The 23,621-nt window shown below is 41.0% G+C and overlaps 1 protein-coding gene across 1 annotated transcript; it reads right to left on the reverse strand.

The window, feature by feature from the left end:
• LRRIQ4 (leucine rich repeats and IQ motif containing 4) lies at positions 1-23,620 on the reverse strand. The gene is made up of 6 exons (XM_061193446.1): positions 23,520-23,620; positions 12,554-13,604; positions 7,975-8,148; positions 6,412-6,550; positions 5,190-5,386; positions 1-197 (listed from the first exon to the last, which is right to left on the reverse strand). Exons 2-6 carry the CDS (start codon positions 13,571-13,573, stop codon positions 45-47), a joined length of 1,683 nt encoding a protein of 560 aa, XP_061049429.1. The 5' UTR covers positions 13,574-13,604; positions 23,520-23,620; the 3' UTR covers positions 1-44.
• Between the last annotated feature and the right edge of the window lies 1 nt (position 23,621).

The following is a 23,621-nucleotide window of genomic DNA, read 5'->3' on the forward strand; positions in this document are numbered from 1 at the left end:
TTAATCCATCAGGGTTCATTACCTCAATTCATACATTTATAGAATTATTTCTTATTTTTCTTTACAGATTTTCCTTTTACATCCTTCTTTCCTTTCTTATCTTTTGGAGAATACCTTCCCTTCTTTTGCAATTTCAGCAGGTCTTCAAATTTCCCAAATCCTTTGCGTACCATTATTCCACGCCACCATGCCTGAATCTGAAAACAAGAACAGTATCAGCTAGTATCACAATGGACTGGGGATGGTTACAGCTCTTCGTTCTGGTATGTAGTTTTCAAGATGTGGAGAATGGAATGTCACTAGAACTCTGAACCTTATTTTCTCTCTTTCTCAACTGGCCAGTCATCCAGGCAAAGCATTTTTCAAGTATTTGGTGCTTTATGTGCCAGGCACTGTTCTAGACATTTGGGAAACAGCAGTTAAATACCAAAGTCACTGACTCTGTGGAGCTCACATCCCAGTGAGGGGAATAGGCAATAAACAATAAACACATGACTGTATAATCTGACAGATGGCGGAGGTGACAGTGCACAGCAAGGGGAATGGGTATGCCTGTACCCTGCCTTCCTCTTGTTCCCGGACTACCTGCGCTCCTACCTACAGGCAGCCCTTACTTGTTCTTGAGATCCTATTCCTTCGCACCTACTCAGGAAATCTCTTCTGTAGTAGACTCTTCGAACCTGCCAGTGGCTCCCCGTTTCTCTCAGAATAAAAACTCAAGTCCTGGCCTCTCACCTTCTGAGATGGCCCACACTCTGTCTGTGGAGTGTGATTCTCCCAAGGTCATTTTCACCTTTTGAGATGGACGGCATTCTGTCTATGGAATGTGTATCTCTCTAAATAAATCCACTTCTTAAACAAAAACAAACAAACAAACAAAACCCCCCACAAAACTCAGGGCCTTGCAATGGCTTACAAAGCCCTATCCGATCTGCCCCTCCCTCCTGATCTCTTAACTCTCTCCCCCTTGCTCACTTGCTCCAGCAATGCAGGCCTCCTCGCTACTCAGACACACGCAGGCACTGCTCCAGCTCAGGGCCTTTGCCTTTACTGCTTCCTCTGCCTGGAACACTCTTCCTAATATTCAGATGGTTCACCCCTCCACTTCTTCAAGAATTTGCTCAATTGTCATTGCTATGGACTGAATTGTGTCCCCTGCTCCCGCAATTCATATGTTGAAAAGCCTTAATTCCCAATGTGGTGGTATTTGGAGATTGGGCCTTAGAAGGTAATGAGGTTAGATAAGGTCATGAGGGTGAGGCTCTCATGATGGAATCAGTGCTCTTATAAGAAGAGACATCAGAAAGCTTGCTCTTTCTCTGTCACATGAGGACACGGTGAGAAGGCAGCCGTCTGCAAGGCAGGAAGGGAGCTCTCACCAGAAACTGACCATGCTGGCACCATGGACCATCCCGGACTTCTAGCCTCCAGAACTGTGAGAAAATAAGTTTCTGTTGTTCAAGCCACCCAAGCTATGATATATTGTAATGGTTGCCTGAGCTAAGACAGTCATTTTCCCAATGAGGCCTACCCTGACCATCTCATTAAATTGAAACCCCTATAAATCTAAAAAAAAAAAAAAAAGATAAATATGAACTTATTTACAAAACAGAAAGAGACTCACAGACTTAGAAAACAAATTTATGGTTGCTCGGGGGAATGGTGGCAGGGGAGGGATAGATTGGGAGCTTGGGATTGACATGTACACACTACTATGTTTAAAATGGATAACCAACAAAGACCTACTGTATAGCACAGGGAACTCTGCTCAATATTCTGTAATAACCTAAATGGGAAAAGAATTTAAAAAGAACAGATACATGTATATGTATAACTGAATCACTTTGCTGTAGACCCGAAACTAACACAACATTGTTAATCAACTATGCTCCAATATAAAATAAAAATTAAAAAAAAAAAGCTAACTGAAGGAAGATCAGATGAAAGAACAGAGATTAAATATAGTAAGTGGCTACTTTAGTAGTCCAGTAGGATGGAACAGCCATCTGAACTCTGCCAGTTTTTCCTGCCTAAATAAATGTTTGGACCAAAAAAAAAAAAAAAATTTGAAACCCCTATAACACACACTCACACACACACTACTGGCAATCTCAGTTCCCCTTAGCTTGAGTTTTTTCCAATACCAATTAATCACTTTCTAACATAGTATACAATTTTATGTTTTATATTTCATGTTCTTATTCCTGTCACACTAGGCTTTAAGCAATATGAGGACAGAAATATTTGTCCATTTTTTTCAGTGAATGTATTTCCAGTGCCTGGTACATAGTAGCAGCTCAGTAAATATTTGTTGAACGAATGAATGAATGAGGTGGGTGGAGGTATGCTGTTTTATATAAGGTGGATGAAGGGCAGATATGTGGATATTTGAGCAGAGGCTGAACTAAGTGAGGGCCGGTCTTGTCCACATCTGGGGGAAGCACCTCTGGGCAGAGGCAGGAGCCAGTGTTAAGGCTCTGAAGCAGGAGCACGCATGGGCCTTGAAAAAACGCCAAGGACCCCATTTGTGACTGAAGTAAAGTGAAAATGGGAAGGATGAGATGCAGAGTGGAAGCAGCAGATCAGTTAAGGTGGTGATTTTCCAGGGGAACAGTATTGCCCAGGAGGGGGATTCTGGAAAATTACGAGGCTTTTTGTGTGTTAAGATTTAACAGACCTCTATTTTGTGACATGCACCCTGGTCCACAAAGACTTTCCAAGAGTGTGCAGGCTTAGATAGGTTGGAAGCAACTCATTTCCAGAGCTTCAACTTCCATCCGTACCCCTCGCTGAAATGTATCTGCCAAGGAACACAACTGCTGATCCTCTAGTTGTAGCTGCCCCTTCACAACTGCCCCTCTGGCAGCCTCTCATCTACCTGAATCTGACCAGGGGGGTTGCCCTGGACTCCAAAAACCTCTGGGACACCAAAAAAAGAGATAATTAAAAATAGTAGGACTTCCCTGGTGGCACAGAGGTTAAGAATCCTCCTGCCAATGCAGGGGACACAGGTTCGAGCCCTGGTCTGAGAAGATCCCACATGTGGCGGAGCAACTAAGCCCGTGAGCCACAACTACTGAACCTGTGCTCTAAGCCCGCGAGCCACAACAACTGAGCCCCTGTGCTGCAACTACTGAAGCCTGTGCACCTAGAGCCTGTGCTCCGCAACAAGAGAAGTCACCGCAATGAGAAGCCAGCGCACCTGTGACGAAGAGTAGCCCCTGCTTGCCGCAACTAGAGAAAGCCCGCACACAGCAACGAAGACCCAATGCAGCCAAAAATAAATAAATATATTAAAAAAATAATAATATTGATGTTGGCTCTAAAGACTGGGTAACCAATCCTTTTGTAAGTCAGGTGGTTTCCGGCTCTTTGCCTTCAAGAAAATTGAAGTTAATTTGTCAGCTTATAGCCTGCTATCTATTTTTTTGGGATATATCTGGAAGAAGTTCAGAGATAAGTGAGGCCCTGTCACTTAAAACAAAACGATATAGGCAAAAAAAAAAAACTTTTTCCATTCTTGTCAACTTAAGAATTTAAACGAGGTTTCTCATCTGTAAACTAAAAAATAGGAATGGAACTGATGCCAAACTTTATCTCATTCTAGCAATAATTAATATTTATGCAAGGATATATAAACTATGTGAAAAAGTCTTTCAAAAAATCCTGTAAGTCAAATAATTAAATATCAAAATTTATAATAGATTTTATATTGTTTTGGTCAATTTTATACTACTACTAATTGCACTAAGACTCAATCCAGAACATTACAACACTGTGATCATAGAAAAAGTTTTTAATTTAAAATTTTAATTTATATAAATATTTTTGTAGCCTAGAAGTATGAGGTGATCCGTAAATGACATACACACACACACTAAGGTTAATTCTGAGGGGAAAGTGGAATGGAAATACACGTTCAAGAAGAAAAAGAAATGACATAAAATTTTGGCATGTAAGATAAGAACTTGTTTAAGTATTTTGTAAATTGATGTTTACTGACATATCAAATCATAATGGTACTTAGATTCCATTGGATACATTTAAAATACTGATCTAACGACTCTATTTTAAGATGTCAGTATGTAAAATTCACTGGAAAGTAAATCCTTTGCAATGATTTAAACTTAGTGGCAAAAAAGGTTAAATATCAATTTTAAAATGTGCAAGAGGGTGCATGGCTTTTCAAAATGCTTTTAGGAAGTATCCCCCAAATACTTTTTCATTCTTCCAGTGTAGTCATTCCTGAGTATATACATATTAAAATTAATATTTTAATATAAACTTTTTTCCTTTATGTTGCAGCTCGGGCATTATTTTGATTTATTAAAATTATGTTTGTGGTAGCTTATATTATCTATGAGTTTAATTTCAGAAGCGTAAAGGAGGTATCACACAATATTTACCAGGAAAGGGAGGATGTTAGGTCTGATATGATTGAGGGCCATTGATAAAGGGTCTTACAGACCAAAGACTAACTCTTATTTCAGGGAAAATGGAGAGCTGTCCACTTCAGCAGAGGCGTGGCAAGATCTGACCTAGGTTTTAACAGCGTAGGTCTGACTGCTGAGTGGAAGATGTATCACAGGGAAAGCAGGTGAGGAAGTAGGGACACTAGTTGGAGGGCTAATGCAGTCATCTGGGTGTGAGATGATGGGGGTTTGGACCAGCTGAATGAAGAATACTGAATACTGACTGAAGTGGACACGTTCCTGGGCTGTCTGGGATATCCTTATGTTTCCATGGGCTTGGTGGGCAAGGAGAGTGACAAGGCTCTTAGCCCTTTGATGCTAAGTTAGGGGCAGAGCAGAACTCTGGTCTCTAGACCTCTGATCCATAAATACTTTCCTTCCTAATTTTTCAGCCTCATTTTACTGACTTTGTTAACATAAGCTTTTCACTCCAGTGAATAGTCCAACAGTTTTAGATAGTTTGGGAATTTGAAGTTTTGGTTTCTTTTGCCTATTTGTCGGCTTCTCATCTGACAAAGAGAAAGGAACAGAAAAGACAATAAATGCTAGGATGATGTTAAAAACTCTCTCGCTTAGCCCTGGGGATATAAAAGTAAACAAGAATCTCTATTCTCAAGGTATAGATGTGTACAGAGCAGCCTCATAAATCTATAGTTTAACACTAATCCCACTCCAAGCAACTGTGAATATGTTATACAAAAATTTTGCTGATTTTACCTTTGTTGCCATTGTCTTCATATTTCTTCTTTCTTTAAGGTATGCCCATACAGCCTCAGCGCCTTCGGCACACGCTATCATTGGGGGTTCTTCCATGGGATTGCCCATCAGTGTCAGAACTTTTAGATTCACTAGACTATCCAAATTCTCTGGAAGATGGGTGATCAAGTTGTCCTCGAGCCGTAATTCTTTCAAAGCTGAAATGATTTTTTTAAAATAATGAATTTGTCTTAAAAACAAGCAAAATTAAAGCATGCATTCTTTAGTCCAATCACTTTGAAGTGTTTGTTTCCTCCTATGCCATGTAACAAAAGATGGCACATTTAATGAGGCAAACCAAGTTCTCTTTTTTATAACAACTCAAAGTTGCCAGTGTAAATCAGTGTTAGAGACAGGAAACTAGTAAATACTAAAAAATGTTGAGAACGTTCCATTCCTCCAGGGATCAAAGAGAGGATAAAAATGCATGGTCAGGAGCATGACCAAGGAGTACCTCATACCCACCCCTGCTGCTACTCTTTGAATTATGTCCTACGGGTATGGGTAGGCAACAGCTTCCACTCATATTCCTTCATCCTCCTTTCATTAAAGAATAAGTCATAGCTTGAAAACACATCTATAAACCTGAAGATTCAGCACATTATGGCAAAAAAAAAGTTTTTATTTGGTTCCAGTAGGATCTCAGCAAAAGCCTGTTCAGTGAATGGATGGATTTACAAATAGTGGTTTAGCCTAGTGGAAAATGTTTGCATGTTCAAATATGAATCATGTATGATTGTTCATGTCAATCATGTAGCTCCAAAAGCCCCCCCTTGCTAATTTCATTACTCTGGGTCAATCCTTTTCCTTTTATTCAAGTGACGTATTGACCTAATGCAAATTTAATACAGGACCCCCAACTCCAAATTCTGGCAGATAATAGGTATTCAGTAAATTCTTGTTCATGGCATAATGACTATATGGATGAATGCTAACTTTCTTAGCAGTTGCTATTTTCTTTTCAATTCTTAATAAACAATCTAATTGCCTTTGTGAGGCTCTTAGCTGTACTAATCTGGCACCTGGCCTTCCCCACACCACTAGGAAGCTCTGCAAGGAGATGATGGGGTAGGTCTAAGCTCTCATCACTGAGATTGATCTTTAGTAGGGCAAGGAAGCCTTCAATCATGGGAAATGCTGGCCTCAAACTCCACTGGGCTGTGGATCTACAAAGATTCCTCACCTTGTGCTTGGCAAATGGCATCTGGAAGTTGCTTAATCAGATTGCAGCGGCAATCAAGAATTTCCAAGTTGGGCATTGATCCCAAGGATACAGGCAGGTACCTGAGATAATTGTTCTCTACATACAGCTCTTTAAGACTCTGAAATAACATGAGAGTATACCATAATGATCCTTACATTGATAAAAGAATTATGGTAACCAGAATCACCTGTGAGTTCCCATGTTCTTTCTTTTTTTTCTTTTAATATTTATTTACTTAGGCTGTTCCGGGTCTTAGTTGCTGCATGCGGACTCCTAGTTTCGGCATGCATGCAGGATATAGTTCCCCGACCAGGGATCGAACCTGGGCTCCCTGCATTGGGAGTGCAGAGTCTTACCCACTGGACCACCAGGGAAGTCCCTCCATGTTCTTTCAATGGGGATATTATGCATTGGGATAAAGGGAAAAACACATTTAAAGAATCATCATCAAAAACTACAATTATTTTTGAGTTAAGCCATCAGTTGCGGTTCCCATGTATGCAGGGAAAAGAGAACATGGGAATCTAGTGTTTGTTTCACAAGAACTTTATGGAAAAACAGTTTGGATCATTTGACTACAAATATCATTTGCTCCCTTTCAACAGCTAATTCTCTGTGGCAGTTGCTACAGAACTGCAATTGTCACAAACATCAATCCAACATTGCCCAAGTGGATGTAGCCAAAATGTACAGAGAATAGGTTAACTATTTTCAGATTCACTGGGCAAGATTTTAATGTTTGCATTTCACCCTAAGATTTTGGAGAGTGTGGCGTGACATGTACAAGGAGCAAGTTGATGAAAGGGGTTCTATGAACACAGGGCAAAGGAATAGAGAATTAGGAATAGGTGACAAGAACCTGTTCTGTACATGCCATTGCTCAGTTCCATGACTGGGAGTTATGTAGTGGCTTACACCTACTTTATCATTATTAAAGTGTAGCACCAGGAACATGAAAAAAAATTCTTTAAAGTATGCATACATAAAGACACACTGGTATGACTACTTTGAATGATGTCATCTTGTTGCTTTGCTAGGATTTAGCACAGTGCTGTGGACCCATCTTCAGCATGAACCTGGTGCAATAGTTAAGTACACCATGATATGCCTTCTACCATGCAGGGAGGGAAATCAGACTGTCCCATCCAAAATGCAGACTCCCAGCCATGTCGTCTGTATGATACCTTAACTTCAAAATAGTATAATTTTCAGGGAATATTTTTAAAAAGTGGAAATTAATTGGAAAGTGGTATGGCTCAGTTTCTGCAAATAAAACATGCCAAACCACACAGTAGAAACAAGTATGGCTTGACATATCCAAGAGCAATTACAATAAAATGTTCTTGGAGTATGGATCCCGGGGCTGTTCAGGAAGACAGTGGAAGCCTCAAAGTGTAACAGTGACTGCTTGCTGGGAGCTAGGAATCTTGTATGGATGATTCCACATGCAACCTGTGAGAACAACACCATGTCTTCTCAATATCAGCCAATTTAAGGAATCAGGGCATATAATTCTTAGCCTGCTCGTTTGGGGAGGCTTACCTGTAGTTTCCTAATGCATTCTGGCATATGGGTAAGCTTGGCTCCCTGATCTTGGCCAATGTATAATTTCTCTAAAGACTCTAAAGAAAGGATTTCTTCTGGAAAGGAAGAAAACTGATTTCCAGTTAGTCCAAGAATCTTCAGTTTTGAAAGTAAACCAAAGTCTGAAGGTAACTGGAAGTATTCCAAAAAGATAAGTTTCAGGTCAAGATTATTTTTAACAGTAAGAAAATAAATTAGGCTTTTAGTTTTGAGGCAGAATATTTAAAAAATAAGTAGAGCAATTTAGCATCTCCTACTGATGAAAAGTTAGCCCATATGTTTGCATATATAGTATTTATACTCATAGATCTAAAGTCTGGAGTTCTGCTTTTCCCCCAGCCTCTCTGCTCTTTACTTTTATGCACTGGATAAAATTAGAGCAATTTTTAACTGACTTTATTGCAAATTTTTAAGCTGTAGTGTATCAAATGCTTGACACTACTGAAAGAAAAAGTACTAAGCTTATTAGTGTAATATTGCAACTATAATATTCATAATTAATTTTGTTATTGGAACTGATCAATTTAGTGACATGACCTCTCACCCTTAAAGGCTTTAGCTCAGCAATTCTGAAACTTTAGTTAAAATCTCAGGTGGAAGGAAACAATGAATTACAATTATATCTTCTGCCCTCCAGTGAATCTCAAGGCTATCTGTCCTGGTATTAGGCAGGCATTTCACAGACTCCCACTCCCAGACTTTCAGAGTTGGAAGGCCTTAAAAAGGTCTCTCTATTCTAACTCTCTAATATGGTGGTTGAATATGTTCCATAGCTAGCCATCCAGCCCATATTTAAACACCACCTCCTGGGATGAAAAGCCCATTGGATGAAGACCACTACTTATCAAATTTCCTTCTCCTGTCAAGCCAAAATCTGTGTCACTAATACATCCACCTATTGGCCTCTTTCTGGCCCTCTGGAACCACATGGAAAAATCTCATTCTTAAAATATGTGACACAATCACCCTATTGATTACGTTACAGAAATGCCTATTTTCTTGTAGGAAAAAAGGCCCAACTCTGTGTCTTAATAGCTTCTTAACTCATTTTGAAATATAGTTCCCTTATCTGGCTTTATTCCCCACTGGGAAATTCTTCCTCACAGGTCCCTGCTTCAGCCTTTGGGCTTTCCTCCCACCCATTCCCTAATCTGCCACTCTACTTTTCATGAGAATGGTTAATAGAGTTTGGCTCAGCCCAATCTCTCTCTAGGTGGGTGGAATAGGTAAATAATTAGTGAATAGATTATCTCTATAGTGGGCTTTCTTTTGACCTACAGGCAAAAGTCTCATACACTTGGAATCTGCCATAAGCCATTTTTCTCTTTATTGTGTAGTGTGAGGGTTCATTTTCTTAAAAAGTTATAAAATGTTTACAGTTTTACTTATTTATTAACATTAAAAAAAGAAAACTCAGAACAAGTCAACCTCCAGAGAAACTGATGTTTAAGCTTTCCTTCTTGGCTATTTCAAAATTCTTCATTAGGCCCTTAGATCCCTTCAGTGGGAAGCATCTGCTTTCAGTGCAGTCTAAAATAATGGGGAAAGAGTTTTCAATCTAACCACTTCATTATAACCTAGTCATTTCACTCTTATTGCTGTTTACTTAGTTCATAGGTTTAGCTTTTCTTTTTCAAAAGCCCACTGAATTTTAAAGATTTTTTTCCCCAGGATATTTAAGATCTAATAATTAATCCCATCGTAGTCATATTAAAGTATAGTGTAAGTAAATTTGGATGTGCAGAAAACCTGCAGAGCGTCAAATGAGAACAATTATTGCTGACACTATAATTGAGCTGTAGCCATTCTGAGGTTGAATTTTCCCCCTTAATAGTGTGAATGAAAAATGTTAGCAGCCAAATCAGTAAACAAAAGATGTTGCAGCCACCTGACAGTGAGCCCTGAGGGAACTCAGGATGGAGACAAATGGGCTGCCCACTCCCAAGCCCTCAGCCACTGCAGTCAACCTCCACGGTGCACCCCGAGGAGACTCAGGATGGGAAAGCACAGGATACTGCCCCTAGATAGCTGAGGCGCATATCAAAGCAATGATTTCAGTGAGCCCAGACTCTTGCATCTTCCCATACACAGAAAAGCGCTGAATTCCTTAACTTGAGAATTTGGTTTTCTTTAATTAACAGTAATCTTTTGAAGTTCCGACTGGCTAGTCTTTGTTGCAAAAAGTCCTATATATCTCCGCTCCTCCCTTCCCTCTGTGGAGCAGTCCCTCTGAGCTATCTGAGAGGCTGCGTCCCCCGCTTAAGTCCTCAGTTTTGTCCACCAAATAAAACATAATTCTCAACTTTTAGGTTGTCCATCTTTTTTCAGTCAACAATAGAAATGTACCATATAAATAAAATCCATCTAGATACACACTGAAAGTTAGCTCTTTTTGCCTCCATCTAGGCAAGAAAAAGCTACTGGCCAGGCTTCTAGCACCAGAAGCCCATGAGGTAAATTTTGGGGTGTGAGAGATAAGGCGTTGGCTTAAAGGCAACGTGTCATTATGGAGAGAAATGCATTGGGAGGTTGCTGGAAGCATAATAGGAAATTGAAAAAGGAAGACAAAAGCCGCAGAAATACCATCATAAGAACTGAAGAATAATAAGCACTGGTACATGGAGAATTTCATGTTCAACATAATAACATTGAACGTGTTCACATTTCGGTGCAGTTTGACTTGCAGTAAAACTTGGTATTGGGTGAGGCTAATCTTTGTTAAGGAGCCGTCTGTGTGTGATTCCCTCCTCCACCCTGATTTCTTAAAATGTCTCACAGGAAAGGGTTAGGTATCACTCATGACTCAATAGGATTTAAGTGAACTTCCCAACGGCGCTTTATATTTTGAGCCTTTCACTCCAACTGTGGAATGACAGACTTTGTTCATTATAAAAGGAATTTCTTACATGAGCTGCAGAAGAATTGGGAGACAGGCAGAGGGCTTCTCACAGAACCTCTAAAATCCTCCAAGGTGGGCTGCTACCTAAGTAGAGATTAAGTCCTAGATTCTCTTCCTAAATCTGAAAGTCATCATCAAAATATTTACTTCCTGAAAGGCAGTTTTGAAACTCTCTAGCAATGAGGAAAACCAAAAAAAAAAAAAAAACCCCAAAGTTCTAGAAATTGAAAGTCTAGTAAAAGATTAAAAAAGAACAAAAAACAACTTTAAGGCTAGGACTTTTATAATGTACGAAGTACATGAGAGTGGTGTTCACGGCTAGGAAAAACAGACCTAATATTTGGTTACTGTTGTTGATTTCCAAACCTCCCTTTCTCTCTCTCTACAGTTGTCTTTTGCTTTTAACAGAACTCTGTTCTTTTAAATTTTCAAATATGAAAAAAAATAGAGATATATTCAATATCTTATAATAACCTATAATGGAAAAGAATCTGGAAAAGAAACATATATACACAACTGAATCACTTTGCTGTACACCTGAAACTAACACAACATTGTAAATCAACTATACTTCAATAAAAACATAAAATAAAAAAAGCATCTGTACCCGCCGTCCAAACCTTTCGTTAATGAACAAAATGAAATACTGCAATTAAAATTGAGTTCTTATGATCGCATCCTCATCTCTTTGACTTCCTCCCTCTTCCAAGAGGCAGCCATTATTAGGAATTTTGTGAGTTTTTTTTCCAGTACATATTTTTATACTTTTATTACATATAAAAATATCCATAAAATGTGTTGTGTGTATGTAGTTTTGTGTGATTAAAGATTTATATGTGATATAATATTCTGCAATTAGGTGTTTTACATTTTAATAAACATCACAATTTTGAGATCTATCCACGTTGGCACGTATAACTCCAGTTCACTTAAATTATTGTGTAGTATTCCATTTTACAAATATACCGCAATTTACTTGCGAATTCCTCTACCAACTGACATTTAGATTAACTCCCATACGTCATAATTATCAACAATGCTATGATGAACGTTTTTGAACACACCACCCTGCATACATGTGGGAGAGTTTCTCTTGGGACAAACTGATTTTGCAGTTTCCCATGAACGGAACATTAAGGCCTAAGGTTGTATGTATCAGAGAACTCTGCTGTTTCAGGAAACCCCGTTAGGAGGTGGTCTTGTTAAGAACAAGAACCCTGCAACCCAGTGCTGTGGGTTGGCATCCTGACTCTCTCACGTACAGGTGTGTGGCCTTGACAAGTTAGTTAAGCTCCCCATGCCTCATTTTCCTCATAGATCATTGAGGATAATATCACCCACATCAAAAAGTTATTGTGAGTATTAAATGGGATAATATCAATACATGTAAAACATTTAGCCCAGTGACTGGCACATACATATTGTAAGTAACCATCAGCTACCATTTATGATCACTATTGCTATTCAGGGGGGAAAAGTAACATAAATGGTGACCCTGTTGGATATATCTGTTAACCCCGGATTTTCACTCATAAACTCAGTTCGAATTTCCTGATGTTTAGACACAGAACTACACCAATTTAGGGCCGGAAGGGCCCTTGGTGGGAGCACAGTGACAGCCAGGAAGGGAATCGGTACCTGGCATATTTTATTATCATCCAGCGCCAGGATTTCCAGGTTCTGCAGCTCACAGATCTGCAACGGACAGCGTTCCAGATAGTTCTGGCTGAGATCGAGGAAGCGCAGGTTAACCAGACGTCGGAAGGGGCGGCGCAGCACCCGCAGGCCGGTGTTGTGCAGGTAGAGCAGGTGCAGCGAGGTCCACCTGCAAAGGAGGTGCGGCACCTTCTCCAGGTGGTTCCCGCTCAGCCCAATCTCCGTCACCTGCGAGAGCTCGGCCAGGGTGTGCGGGATGGAGTGGAGGCGATTGTGGGATAAATCCAGCACCGACAGCTTGGAACACTGGCACAGCGACTCCGGGAGAACAGGCAGGCTGTTGTACGCCACGTAGAACTTCTGCAGCTTCGTCAGGTTCCCAATCTCTTCTGGGATGACACTTAGCTTGTTCTCATCCAGGTCGATGATCTCCAGGTTGTAGAGACCACACAGCTCCAGAGGGAAAACTTCAAATTGGTTTCGCTTCAGGTGGATCTCCCTCAGTTTGGTCTGGTTCACCATTTCCTTGGGCAGAGATTTCAGGTGGTTTCCCGCCAGTCCGAGCAGCTCGAGGTGGTGAAGGTGTTTACAGACGAGGATGGGGATCTCCGCCAGGTCCGTGCGGTAGAGGCGGAGCTCACGCAACTTGCGGATGCCGCTGAGGACCCGAAGGGACGAGGCCAGGAGCGGGTTGTCGCTCAGGTCCAGGCCCTCCAGGTTGCTCAGCTTCCCCAGCTCGGGGCACAGATTCTTCAGCTTGTTCTTGTTCAGGTAGAGGATCCTGACATTCCTTAAATGCTGAATATCCTTGGGGATTTCTGCAATCTGGTTGTTTTCCAGATGCACTTCCTCTAATTCTTGTAAGCCTAAAATCTCCGCTGGAATGGTAAGCAAGCTCTGATTAGAAGCGTCAATGAAAAATGTTCTATCAGAGACCTGTTGTGGATCATTTTTCTGATGAATTCTAGATGAATGTTCTGATTTTGTGCTGTCATTTGACATTATTCTGATGGAAAGTTCAAATATTCAAAATCTGAAATATTGTGAAAAGAAAGAAAAAAATATCAGTTTACCTGCCACCAGATTTGGTATCCTTAAGAGAAATAAAATTCAGTTGATTAAACTTAGTGCTCACTACGACACAATATAAAATGTAGGTTTTTGTGTTTCATGTTGGGAGAAGACTCCTCTTTCTCCTAACAGGTTGACTCATATTTTTAAAAAAGGATTGTCTAATTTCAATTTTTTAGAAATGCCTCTTTTGATTCTATTTTCAGGTTGGATGTGGAAGGTTGCAAAAGATCATTGCTCTTACCATAAACACCGAGAAAACATTAGGAAAAAAATAGTATTTTAAAATATTGCATTTGGGGGAGTTCCCTGGTGGCTTAGTGGTTAGGATTCCGGGCTTTCACTGCCGTGACCTGGGTTCAGTCCCTGGTCAGGGAACTGAGATCCCGCAAGCTGCGTGGCCAAAAAACGAAACAAAAATTGCATTTTTCCTTAAATCCCCCAGAGAGTTGTGGATGTAAAGAAGGCCAGTAGAATTAAATTCTAGAGATGGACTAGCCATTCCTAAATAAGGAAAGACCAGTGGGCACTTTCATGCCCGGTGGCATTTTCAAGTTTGGGGACTGGCGTGTGGAGAAGCAAGCCTGACATAGGCATAGGCAAAGGAACTTCTGGGACGAGGAAAAACCAGCCAAACTTTTAACAGCCATGTGTGAGCCGGCACGGTAGATTAGAATCTGTCAAACCGAGGGTAGTCATCAGTGAGATCCATTAAACTATAACTTGCTTAATAAATAATACACTGTAACCTGTCTTCACTGATCAAGCTCGCTTTAATTGTTTTTACAAAAACTTGCATATCCTCCAAGCATCGCGTAGCTTAAACAATACATTACAAGACCCATTCACCACCCCTATAGATAGTATCTCTGACGTAGGAGTCGTAAGGTATTTGCCCGATTTGTTTTTCAGGAACTTGGAGTCAGCTATGGTCCAGGTGGCTCTCCAGCCAGTTAAGACTGGTTGAGACTACTGACCCTGCAACTGGGCATGTACGAGTGTCTGATCGGTGACCATTTGCCGTCAAAGGGTCAAAAAATCCACCCTCAGAGGATGCTAATGTCACGGTATTCTGAACATGCGTCCCATGAAGAATCATGTAGCTTAGTTGTGCCTGCGCAGAACGACGATTACCTCACTTTTTTCTTATCTTTCCCCATGCTCCCCACACCTCAGGCCACGCTGCCTCGCTTGGCTGCTTTGTGAATAAACCCTTTCTCTGCTGCAAACTTCCACATCTCAGTGTTTGGCTTGCTGTGTTCTCAGGCAGATGAACCTGGTTGGTAGCATCAGGAGCTGAATGCAGAGCCAATTCTCCCCACCACCTAGTTCACCCCTAATGGACTGGGGCTGACTCCGTGGCCTTAGGGAAAGTTGCAGGTGGGATGAAAAAGTAGAGAGAGATCCTCTTGTCTCATGGTCTTAGATCCCTAAGCCTGGCTGGGGGGAAGCATTTCAATCCCTAAATAAGACATTTGAAATTGCAGTGAACGGAAATGAATTAAAGTTGCAACCCAGAAAGAAATTAAAGGGACAGATAGATCATGTCCATGGGTTAGAACTCTCAATGGTAAGATGTCAGTAGTCCCCAAATCGATCTGTTGTTTCAGTGCAATCCCAATCAAAATCTCAGCAAGCTTTCTTTTTTCTTTTTGGTAGAAGTTCATATGCTGATTTTAAAATTTATATGAAAACGCAAAAGACTTAGAATTGCAAAAGACAATCTTGAATAATAACAAAAGTGGCAGACTTACACTACTAGATTGACAAATCTTACAAATCTAAGATGTTAATTTTGTATTGCAGAAGACTAAGCCCTTGGTTATTAATACACACACACGCACACGCACAGCCTACGGGGGGAGGCAGGGAAGACTATGACATCATGGTGGCCAGGTTGATTGTGGCATCTCTGACTTGCATTTTAGGGTGGCGGCTTTCCTGCTGGAAGACTAGGCCTCCCATCCAGCACAGAGGCCCAGGCAAGATGGAGGGGGGTGAGTTTCCAGCCCCACACTTAATATTATTGCTTCTTGCAGCATAGCAGCATGGGGTTCAGAACCTCGTTGCTATATGCCTAGCCTCAAAAAGAGCTCTGGGATGGTGTTGTCCTCTATTATTTAAAGAAAGGAGAAGATGGGGAAGTCCCTGGTGGTGCAGTGGTTAGGCCTAAGTGCTTTCACTGCCATGGGCCCGGGTTCGATCCTTGGTCGGGGAATCCTGCAAGCTGTGTGGCCAAAAAAAAAAAAAAAAAAAACGGAGAAGATGTATCATGGATTAAATTATGTCTAGAACTAGTTGTCTCCAACACCTTTGTCCTTATCTAATACTGTTCAGTCCTGTAGGATAAAATCTCATTTCCTAAATACAGATGACTGACAATGCTGACAGCTCCTAGGCAATCAACAGTATCCAGACTGAGGTGATAATATAAATAAAATAGAAATAGAGAACACCAAGGACACTTAGTTATGTGCTCTAGGTTTTACTTAACCAATTTAATCCTCACAAGAACTCTAAGGAGGCACCATTACAATCCCTGTTTCACAGGTAAAGAAAGTAAATAACTAAAAGGGCTCTTCTCAGGACATAGTAGGAAGCAGGAGCAGAGCTTTTGACTTAACCTCACCTCCTCACCTAGGTTTTTAACATGATTTGTTCACGAGAAGCCTGGTTTTTTTTCTTTTTTTTTTTTTTAATTGTGGTATATATTTTTTAAATTTATTTATTTATTTATTTATTTATGGCTGTGTTGGGTCTTCGTTTCTGTGCGAGGGCTTTCTCTAGTTGCGGCAAGCGGGGGCCACTCTTCATCGCGGTGCGCGGGCCTCTCACTATCGCGGCCTCTCTTGTTGCGGAGCACAGGCTCCAGAGGCGCAGGCTCAGTAGCTGTGGCTCACGGGCCCAGTTGCTCCGCGGCATGTGGGATCTTCCCAGACCAGGGCTCGAACCCGTGTCCCCTGCATTGGCAGGCAGATTCTCAACCACTGCACCACCAGGGAAGCCCGAGAAGCCTGGTTTTAATTAAAATCTTTCTTCTTGGGTGCGAAGTTTCAGGCTTGATTTTTCTCTTCCAGTCTTCCTACACAGTCATCTGGGGGAAATTTGTGTGCACTGGCCACTCTAATTAGGGTTCGCTCAAGTACATCTGGGCTTCCAGACACATAAAAGAACTTATTTCTCTTAACATTCATCCTGCTCTGTGATGAGATCTTCCTAGAAGGTCTTGAATGTGTGTGTATATTATCTCACATTAATCATATCCCATATGTGTTTGGAATCAAGTTGCTAGCCCTCTGAAAGCTATTTATATTGTATATGCTTAGTGGACTTAATAAAAGGAGGTTCTAAAGCCAGGATTTGCAACAGCTGCCAGTAAATAAGAATGGGGAAGACTGATTCTGTATTGGCTATTTTTTCCTAGGGATTACTTTCTGAATATGGTCAAATTAACTTATTACAACCCAGTATTACTGAGAAGTTTCCGAGTGGAATTACTGTTGCATCGTCATTTCAAGGAGTGAGGGTTTGGAGAGTTTAATAAATAGCCCTTCTTTGCGTAAATTTAATGCCCAAGAAAACCATTTAAGAAAATAACTCTCTCAAGTTTACATCAAGTGTTGATACTTCTGTCTCCAAGTCTAATTACACACAAACTGGATAGGTAAGATTAGGGTCCTGAGGTTAATATGACGTATGACTCTCTCTGATAGCAAAAATAACCATTTCTAGTTAAAATAATTTCAAGATTTTACTTAAAACTTCACCTGGGAGATCTTCTCCCTCTAACACAGACAAGCTAAAAGTAACCTTAATTAACCTAGGACTGGAGAATCATGTAATGGTAACAACACTCCTTGCTTTGATAAAAATTTCTGGGAAACTATAATATCCCTTGAAAAAATTTTAAGTCTCCTCTCAAGTAATACTGAGATGAAGTTCCATATAAACTTCCGACTTGAAGTTCCATATAAACTATAGAAAGTTGAGTGGACAACTTTCTATAAGCAAGTAATTTTAGATTTTGGGCAGGGGCAAGGGAGAATCTACATGGCTCAGCTAATAATAAAGGCAGATTCTCTGGGTGTGATATTGTGATATAATAAGAAATATATGGTCTTGGTCTTTTTCCCCAAGTTCTTGACACACGAACTTCTAAAACCCTTGGAATTTTCTGAGTAATAGGAGTGAGAATAGAGGAATGGAGCATCTCTTGCTATTAATAATAAGCCCCTTTCAACCACACCTGACTTTATACTAATCAGGTGACTCTAGTTGGGGCCCCAGATAGCTTCAGGATGGAGGCTGGTTGCCAGAGGAATGAACACATATTTAGAGGGGTGGAACTTTCAGCCTCAGCCCCCAACCTTAGGGAAGGGGAGAGGGGCTGGAGATTGAGTTAAATCACCAATGGCCAATGATTTAATCAATCATGCCTCTGTAATGGAGCCTCCATAAAAACCATCTTTGGTTTAGAGAGCTTCTGAGTTGGTGAACACATAGAGTACTGGGAGGGTGGTGTGCCTGGAGAGGGCACAGAAGCTCTGCATCACTTCCGCATACACTGCCCTATGCATCTCTTCCATTTGGTTGTTCCTGAGTTGTATCCTTTAAAATAAACTGGTAACAGTAATGTAGGGAAGCAAAACTTGCCATCCTAAAATATCTCTTTAGTGTACAGATTATTTCAAGGTGAAAACAATCAAGGCCCAAAAAAACTCAAGAAGAATTTTTTTTTTTAAACATCTTTATTGGAGTATAATTGCTTTACATTGTTGAGTTAGTTTCTGCTGTATAACAAAGTGAATCAGCTACACATATACATATATCCCCGTATCTCCTCCCTCTTGCATCTCCCTTCCACCCTCCCCCCCACCAATCCCACCCCTCTAGGTGGTCACAGAGCACTGAGCTGATATCCCTGTGCTATGTGGCTGCTTCCCACTAGCTATCTGTTTTACATTTGGTAGTGTATATAAGTCCATGCCACTCTCTCACTTTGTCCTACCTTACCCCTCCCCCTCCCCATGTCCTCAAATCCATTCTCTGCATCTGCGTCTTTACTCCTGTCCTGCCCCTGGGTTCATCAGAACCATTTTTTTTGTTTTTTTAGATTCCGTATATATGTGTTAGCATACGATATTTGTTTTTCTCTTTCTGACTTACTTCACTCTGTATGACAGATTCTAAGTCCATCCACCTCTTTTTATGGCTGAGTAATATTCCATTGTATATATGTGCCACATCTTCTTTATCCATTCATCTGTCGATGGGCACTTAGGTTGCTTCCATGTCCTGGCTATTGTAGATAGTGCTGCAATGAACATTGTGGTACATGACTCTTTTTGAATTACGGTTTTCTCAGGGTATATGCCCAGTAATGGGATTGCTGGGTCATATGGTAGTTCTATTTTTAGTTTTTTAAGGAACCTCCATACTGTTCTCCATAGTGGCTGTATCAATTTACATTCCCACCAACAGTGTAGGAGGGTTCCCTTTTCTCCACACCCTCTCCAGCATTTATTGTTTGTAGATTTTTTGATGATGGCCATTCTGACCGGTGTGAGGTGATACCTCATTGTAGTTTTGATTTGCATTTCTCTAATGATTAGTGATGTTGAGCATCCTTTCATGTGTTTGTTGGCAATCTGTATATCTTTTTGGAGAAATAGCTATTTAGGTCTTCTGCCCATTTTTGGATTGGGTAGTTTTTTTGATATTGAGCTGCATGAGCTGCTTGTATATTTTGGAGATTAATCCTTTGTCAGTTGCTTCGTTTGCAAATATGTTCTCCCATTCTGAGGGTTGTCTTTTCATCTTGTTTATGGTTTCCTTTGCTGTGCAAAAGCTTTTAAGTTTCATTAGGTCACATTTGTTTATTTTTGCTTTTATTTCCATTTCTCTAGGAGGTGGGTCAAAAAGGACCTTGCTGTGATTTAAGTCATAGGGCATTCTGCCTATGTTTTCCTCTAAGGGTTTTATAGTGTCTGGCCTTACATTTAGGTCTTTAATCCATTTTGAGTTTCTTTTTGTGTATGGTGTTAAGGAGTGTTCTAATTTCATTCTTTTACATGTAGCTGTCCAGTTTTCCCAGCACCACTTATTGAAGAGGCTGTCTTTTCTCCATTGTATATTCTTGCCTCCTTTATCAAAGACAAGGTGACCATATGTGTGTGGGTTTGTCTCTGGGCTTTCTATCCTGTTCCATTGATCTATATTTCTGTTTTTGTGCCAGTACCATACTTGTGCCAGTCTTGATTACTGTAGCTTTGTAGTATAGTCTGAAGTCTGGGAGCCTGATTCCTCCAGCTCTGTTTTTCTTTCTCAAGATTGCTTTGGCTATTCGGGGTCTTTTGTATTTCCATACAAATTGTGAAGTTTTTTGTTCTAGTTCTGTGAAAAATGCCATTGGTAGTTTGATAGGGATTGCATTGAATCTGTAGACTGCTTTGGGTAGTATAGTCATTTTCACAATGTTGATTCTTCCAATCCAAGAACATGGTATATCTCTCCATCTGTTTGTATCATCTTTAATTTCTTTCATCAGTATCTTACAGTTTTCTGCATACAGGTCTTTTGTCTCCTTAGGAAGGTTTATTGCTAGGTATTTTATTCTTTTTGTTGCAATGGTAAATGGGAGTGTTTCCTTAATTTCTCTTTCAGATTTTTCATCATTAGTGTATAGGAATGCAAGAGATTTCTGTGCATTAATTTTGTATCCTGCTACTTTACCAAATCCATTGATTAGCTCTAGTAGTTTTCTGGTAGCATCTTTAGGATTCTCTATGTATAGTATCGTGTCATCTGCAAACAGTGACTGCTTTACTTCTTCTTTTCCGATTTGGATTCCTTTTATTTCTTTTTCTTCTTTGATTGCTGTGGCTAAAACTTCCAAAACTATGTTAAATAACAGTGGTGAGAGTGGGCAACCCCGTTTTGTTCCTGATCTTCGTGGAAATGGTTTCAGTTTTTCACCATTTCCCTACTGTTGCCAAATTATTGATCTGAAATAGTTTCTCAGGACTTATTTCTTTTAAATAGACTCAAAGTGGCATTTTATCCATTTCAAAAATGTTTATATCTTTCAGTCCTGCACCCATACCACCGAACTATAGACCTAGTAATTTATAAACAAAACCTTTTTTCTTCTTTTTCTTTTTTAAAATTTGGGTTTTCAAACCGTTATCTTGCAAAACGAATGAGCAAGAAGGCATTGGGCACTGTTCCATTTACTAATCATTGATATACTTTCTCATCTCTTCAGAAAATAAGAATGTAGACTTCATATAACTCACTCTTCTTTTATCCATGGGCCAAAACATTTTTAATAACAGAACACCAATTTTTCCATATTCAGTACACAAACAACATGCATGCATTAACCCCACCAGAAATCAGCACTTCAGCAGAAAATTCAACCAGGAATTTACTCTGCTTGCTAGCAGCTCAGTTGAGCCACCTGAGAGTTGGGAAAAATAGCTAATGAATATATTAAATATTAATTGCCCTAGATCCTTTGAGTTCTATCTCCATATTATCAGGAAATAACTTACTAGACCATATTATCTGTGTTTCCTCAAGACATGACTTCCTTAAGTCATAATTAAACACCATGCTGTTGGCTTTTTAAATAAAATAACAATAAAAGAAAGAATCATTTGAAAAATATTTCTGGATCTTCTACAAACCTATAGTCAAAGACATGTCTATTAAGTTACTTACATAAATATACACCGACTAAGCCTTCCTACTATAAGGTGCCAGAGAAATGCAAATGCTGCCTTTTATTGAAGCATGGGGATCGCATACAGTCAGCCCTCCATGTATCTGATGGTTCCACATCCATGGATTTGACCAACCTCAGATGAAAAATATTCGACTAAAAAAATCCAGAAAGTTTCAAAAAGCAAAACTTGCATTTGCCGTGCCCTGGCAACTATTTCATAGCTTTTACATGGTATTTACAGCTGTTTATATAGCATTTACATTGTATTAGGTATTATACGTGGTCTAGAGGTGATTTAAAGGATGCAGGAGGATGTGCATTGGTTATATGCAAATACTATGCTGTTTTATATAAGGGACTTGAGCATCCACGGATATTGGGATCCGAGTGGGTCCTGGAACTAATCCCTGAGGATACTGAGGGACGACAAGGAATGACATCCTCACATATTTTCTTTGGTTCTGACTTCTAGAAAGCTCAGATTCGAGTTAGACCTCTACTCCGAGTTCTTGACGCATAAGCACCCAGTGAATCCACTCAGCATCCCTCTCCCCTGCTCCCCTACCCCCCCAATCAGGGAGGGTTTTTTTTCCCCAAACTACATCCCTCCTCCATATCTGGAAATCACTGGGGGTGATGAGAAAGGTACTAACGGAAATGAGCTGTACATGTGGTGTCTTTTTGACCATCCTATTTGATATGCATTTTGACATTGCAGGCTGTCGTTCTGTGTAAATACTGTTTGTGTTTTGCTAAGGCAGATGGGGAGAACAGTGCTGTAGGTGCTGTTTGTCTGGTTAAAGCAGCTCTTTCCTGTTTATCCTGTTCTGACCCTGTTTGTTAGTCACTCTCTAGAACAAAAGTCTAATTCTGCCCTTCTTGCTCCTTTGGAAGAGTATTCTTCCCTTCCCCTGGGGCAGCAATTAATTAATCCTCAACCACTCTTTCCCCTATTTTCTTAACTCAAAATACTTTAAGGGAGGAATAGGGAAGGGCGGGTGCTGAATTGCACCTACACTCACACTTCAGTATTTCAGGCTACCTCTCAACTTTGTTGGTAGCACGTGGGGTAAATGAAAATATAATTGTCTTTTCTATCATCATCATGTGTAATCTGAAGAAATACTTCAGGTGATGCTTAAAATCTGTGGGCTACACAGGGTTTCAAGAGACCTCTGCCTTGCCTGGCACAATTTCTTGGCAGTGGAGCGGTGGTCTGGAATTGGCTGGTGGGGGAGTGGGAAGGAGAGAGGACTCAAGAGATTTTGTTTTTCACCTTTGAACTGTCTTCCTAAATGGCCTGTTTTTACCTTGAGGATCTTCCTTGCACCTTTGCTCAGGCAAGGAGTCTCTGACTGGCTCCAGAGTCCTCTACAGCAGGGGTCCCCAACCCCCGGGCCATGGACCGGTACCGGTCCGCAGCCTGTTAGGAACCGGGCCGCACAGCAGGAGGTGAGTGGCGGCGAGTGAGCGAAGCTTCACCTGCCGCTCCCCATCGCTCACATTACCGCCTCAACCATCCCCCCCACCCCATCTGTGGAAAAATTGTCTTCCATGAAACCGGTCCCTGGTGCCAAAAAGGTTGGGGACCGCTGCTCTACAGGGGCCTTCCACCTCTCTTTGATCTATGGTAACCCCAAATAGAGGGCCTTCCTTCCCTCCTTCCTTTTCTTCTCTCCCCAAGGCCCAAGTACCAAATCCTGACCATGTTACCCTGTAACTATCGCTGGGTTCTGTCTCCTTCTCATTCCCCGAAGTCCAGTCTTAGCTGAGGCTTTATGATCTCTCCTGAGCTGCTTCATACTGCATCTCCCCTAGGTCGTGTCAAATCCATCCTCCATCAGCTATTCCCCATCTGAGAGCTCCCACTGCCCTGCCCCGTAACAGCTGTGCTTCTCAGAGGATGCACAGAACTCCACGTGGATCTGGCCTCGCTTGCCACACAACTCCCCCTTTGCCCCCAATACAGACACAGTCTGGGCTCATCTGGGCAGCCCCAAGTACCTGCACATCTCCAGAAACACACAAAGCAGTTTTGCCCTCTGGCAGGTTCACCCGGGCCAGTCAGGATGATACCTCTTCCAAGAAGCCCTCCCTGATGCTCCCACCCCTCCACAAGACTGATCGACAAGCCCCTTTATGCCCCCTTACCTCCGCGCCCCATCCGTGCTAGTGCCACTCTGTGCTTTTGCGCCTGGCCTCCGCAGGTATGTGCACACTTTGGGGAGAGGACTGTGTCATAATCGTCTTTGT

The sequence above is a fragment of the Eubalaena glacialis genome, chromosome 6, assembly GCF_028564815.1.
Source record: "Eubalaena glacialis isolate mEubGla1 chromosome 6, mEubGla1.1.hap2.+ XY, whole genome shotgun sequence".
Lineage (NCBI taxonomy): Eukaryota > Metazoa > Chordata > Mammalia > Artiodactyla > Balaenidae > Eubalaena > Eubalaena glacialis.